At 54.8% G+C, this 4,516-nt stretch overlaps 1 protein-coding gene across 1 annotated transcript in view; it reads left to right on the forward strand.

The window, feature by feature from the left end:
* The window catches only part of LOC113209323 (membrane-associated transporter protein), a 22,111-nt gene that overhangs the window by 12,961 nt on the left and 4,634 nt on the right, over positions 1-4,516 (forward strand). Inside the window, exons 2-5 of the mRNA XM_052265448.1 lie at positions 101-403; positions 779-1,041; positions 1,824-2,066; positions 3,646-3,747. Coding sequence (XP_052121408.1) covers positions 180-403; positions 779-1,041; positions 1,824-2,066; positions 3,646-3,747 — 832 coding nt within the window. The 5' untranslated portion in view covers positions 101-179. The remainder of the gene's footprint in view (positions 1-100; positions 404-778; positions 1,042-1,823; positions 2,067-3,645; positions 3,748-4,516) is intronic.

Consider the following 4,516-nt stretch of genomic DNA (forward strand, 5'->3'; position numbering starts at 1 on the left):
TTTCTGGGAAAGTTTCTAGATTTTCCATAAAAATAAAAAATATCGTAATTTCAAATCTTAAGTGATCGATGTGTGTACTTTACTTCCACTCTTCCTCCAGGACGGCGGCAATGTCGCGGCGCGGGTGAGAGCGCGGTGCGCGGCCCCGGCCCCGGCCCCGGCCCCGGCGCGCCGCCGCCATGGCGGAGAAGCTCCACGAGTACGAGGGCGTGCTGGGCCGCGTGCACGCCGCCCGGGACTGGGCGCGCGGCCTGCTCGACGGCTGGCGCGAGTCCCGCGGCGGCCGGCCGCTGGGCGAGTGGCTGGCCGCCCTCGTCAAGGAGCACCAGCCGCCCCGCGGGGAGCACACGCCCGTCGAGGCGCCGCCCGGCATCCTCGCCGACCAGTACGCGCACATCTACAGGTAAGGGGGGATACAAATATCATGAACACCCAAGGTTTTCACACCCCTGGGTAAAAAGATCATGGACCCGTTTGAGATTCTGTGTTCGTCCAGAACGCGCCGGAACGCGCACATCCACGGGTCCGGGGTGGGTAGAAAATACCACAACCTCATCATAGATTTCCGGGCCACCGCAGCAAACTCATGATTTTTATACCCCGGGGTAAACATATCACAGGGCCCATGTGAATTTCTGCGATGGTCCATAAATTTCTGAGAGAGGCTTGATATTGTTCTACCTGCTCTGGGGCACATAGTGCTCGCAGGATACCTCAAAGTGACCCACCTCAACTCGGACATCTTTGTAACGGTAATAGTTTTGTTTTTCCCGCGCAGACGTAAGACTCGGGCGGAGCTGGTGCGCGTGTCGGCCGCCGTCATGGGCATCGAGTTCTCGTACGCGGCCGAGACGGCGTTCGTGTCGCCGACGCTGCTCAAGATCGGCGTGGAGCACCGGCACATGACGCTGGTGTGGGCGCTGTCGCCGCTCGTCGGCTTCTTCCTCACGCCCGTGCTCGGCTCGCTCTCGGACCGCTGCCGCCTCCCCGTCGGCCGGCGCCGGCCGTTCATCGTCATCCTCGCCGTCGGCGTCCTCGTCGGTGCGTACTACTCTCCCTCCGTCGTCCTGCTGCGCCCTGCCGCGCGCTCCCTCTGGTGGGCACCCGGTGCACTTCGTCCTGCGGGCGCCCGCGGACGGGCGGGTAGGCAACCCCGCCCGACACTGGCGCCCTACGGGACGGCCTACCTCCCGGGCGGCGGCCGAGGGGTCCTTCACACTACAAGACTAAAACGCTCACCGGATACTTTCCAAAACAATCAGGAAAAAATCAGAAAAATTACAAAAATTCAGGGAAAATCAATAAGATTATTTTTTTTAAACGAAAAATTCAAGAGAAAATAGTAAATACAAAAAAAAGGAAAAAATCTGAAAACTCGAGTCACGCTGGAATGCATCGTATTAAGGTAACCCCCGGCCCCTCCACCCTGGGCAGGCTGACCCCGCTGGCGCCAAACACGTCATAAAACAAACACAATGTCAAGACGTCGTGCGAAATTATTAGCGATCACTAGAAGTTAACGTCTGTTCCCGCTAGAGAGATAAGAAGGGCGCACGCGGGCGCCGGCCGGCGTAGAGCGATAACAAAAAAGACCGGCTATCAAAAAATATCGATCGAAAATAGCTTTCTATTTATTTACACTTCCATGTTGACGTGCGACACCCACACCGCTCTGCAGCCCGCTCGTCTTGACGCGCACTGTATCAGCTCCACTAAAAGTACTTGATAAAAAAGTTTTCCCGAAAATTGATACACGCGATAACACTCTGCCTCCTCCCTCTCCCCCTCACACACGCCGCCTCTCACTCTCTTTCTCTCTCTAGGCCTGATCCTGGTGCCGAACGGCGAGGACATGGGCCACTCCATGGGCGACTACTACCCCTCCAAGGACCTGCCCGCCGCCAACAGGACCGCGCTGCTGGCCGCCGGGACGCCCGTCTCGGACGCGCAGTTCTCGCACCCCTGGGGCGTCTTCTTCACCATCCTGGGCACCGTGCTCCTCGACTTCGACGCCGACGCGTGCCAGAGTCCCGCGCGCGCCTATCTGCTGGACGTGACCGTGGCGGGTGAGGAAGCACAGCCGAAATACGTGTATTTTCTTTTTAAGAAATGAGGAAAGGAAATGCGAATATTTTATATGAGAATAATTGGGGAACAACTGAAATGCATTCACATTTTCGAAAGATTGCTGCTGTTATGGCCTTTGTGTCTCTGAAAGGTGCAGGAAGACTTAACATTTTTTTTTCAAAAAGCGATTAAAAGTACGGGTGCTTGGCCTAGACCTCGTGGCACGTAAGGAACGACCTCTAAATGCGGCCTTGCTTTGTCCCCCCAAACCGGACCAGAACAAGTCCTCATTCATTCTTCCGGCAAAAAAAAAATAAAAAAATCCTGTCATTGGCTTAAGAAATACTACTACCAAAAGAACAGCCAATTACCCCCTTTTTTGCGATTTGTTCTTTAAAACAGAATAACCAGGATTTAGCCACTTAAGTGCGTTAGGACCCTAGCTCCAAAACCAGAACTGACAATAAGCAGAAGCCTGCCCTACTGTACTGAACTGTGCGATTATGCCCTCCTGTAGATTAGCCCCCTACCCGATGTCTGCAGCTTATTGAGTCGATGCATCTTCTTCCCGGGCCCAGTTGAGCTTCTGCGGGTCCTCTTCTCACTGGCCAGGCGTCAATATTTCGCTCTGCATACCAGTGTTGCCAACTGGGTACCTACAGTCGAAACATCGCCTCGATCTTGGATCGGGCTTTCTTGTACCTTTCCCCCCAGTAGTGCCTGCCTACGAATGGCAACGCTCGCACGCCCGCACCACCAGCCGGGTGGGCAAGGCTCACAAATACGCCCCGCGCCACACCGGCGGGGATGTTGTCTACCTCGTTGGCAACACTGCTATCGTACTATCGCGGGGGTGCTTTCCATCATGCTGCTGCTGTTGGCGCAGCCGGGCCCGCAGAGTGGAGGATCCTGACAGTCTGCCGTACTTGGCCGTGCTCGGTCTGGTCACGGAAAAGAGAAGAAATAAAACGTTATATTCTGCGGGAAAGGGGAGGGGGAGGGGAGGGGTAAGTCCGATGTGATCTGTGCCAGCCTCCGCGCCGGGCGGCTGAAACCAGTGATAACCAGTTGGGCGTCGCGGCGGGGAGGCAACCTTTTGTTTCGAATCGAGTTACAGGCAGAGGCAGCACCTCTTTCTCTGATCGATGCATATCCGCCACAGACGGTCGGTTTCAAACCCAAGGGAAAAACAATAAGAAAAAAAGCCGCATATATCTGAAATTTTTAAAAAGGAAACAAAACAACTCATAAGAAAAAACGCATCATCGCCCGGTGAGGTCACGGATATCGACAATTTCTCTTCGTTTCTTTTGGCCCAGACCGTTTCTGAAAGGTTGGCTGTGATAACCTATCGCTATTAACTTCCAGGCTTGAGTCACATAGCACACACCACTCACCCACTCAGACCCCCCCAGCGGGAGATTGTGGCACGGAAATTAGCGATAAGATCGGAAAGAGTGACCGGAATTTCACTCAACTCGTTTAACAGTTCCACCCGGTTCTGCTCTAAAGCTGTAATTAGAGCTAAAAAGACCAATTTAAATTTGAAATTTATTTCCTTCTCTCCCCTTTTGACAGAGGACCATGCGCGCGGACTCAGCACGTTCACCATCATGGCTGGACTAGGGGGCTTCCTCGGCTACGGCCTGGGCGGTATCAACTGGGACGCCACGGCCATCGGTAAGGTGCTCGATGTCTCGACTTCACAATATCTCGACGTCTCGATGTCTCAAACACACCCCGATGAGGAAAGGCCGAGAAAAACCGACGGTGGAGGAGAAAGATTGGTTCTTGAAGCCGTTTGTTGCTCGCACGTGAACGACAGTGTCGATTCGACACTCGTGCTGCTGCCTTAAGACTCGGCCCCTATGGGAACGGATGGGCGACGTTGTCCCAGGTCAGTGTCAGTGCCGAGCAGCAGGCGGGGGTCGGGCGCGGGTCGCCACGCGCCGCGCTTTGGAGAGCAGACGACGGCCACCAGCAAAAGTCACCGCCAGACGTGTGTGATTTAAGACGAGAAAAAAAAAAGAAAAAAAAGAACACACACACAACATAAAACTTATAAAACATAATAACGAAACCGATAGCTAACAAGGTTGCGTCACCATACAACGTGGTGGCAACTATCTGTGGCCGATCACCCCAAACACTCCACAGCAGAAGCAGCAAGTTCACGGCGCGTTGCAACAACGGCGGCCGGGCTGTGTTGTATGGACATGCGTGAGCGAGTCATCGTCGAGCGTGGCCCGGCCGCGTGGCCAAGGAAGTGGTCGGGAAGTAGGGGAGCAGCAGCAGCATAGCAAGAGACCACGCAGCGAGCAAACATGTTGTTGACGGAGCCTCCGCTGTGCGTGTCGCGCGGGCTCACAGCCAGGGCGCCCTTATTGGGGAAGTAGTGAAACCAAAACAGCGAGAGAGAGGGAGGGAGGGGGAGAGAGAGAGAGAGAGA

The sequence above is a fragment of the Frankliniella occidentalis genome, unplaced genomic scaffold (assembly GCF_000697945.3).
Source record: "Frankliniella occidentalis isolate FOCC.00 unplaced genomic scaffold, Focc_3.1 Scaffold27, whole genome shotgun sequence".
Taxonomy (NCBI): domain Eukaryota; kingdom Metazoa; phylum Arthropoda; class Insecta; order Thysanoptera; family Thripidae; genus Frankliniella; species Frankliniella occidentalis.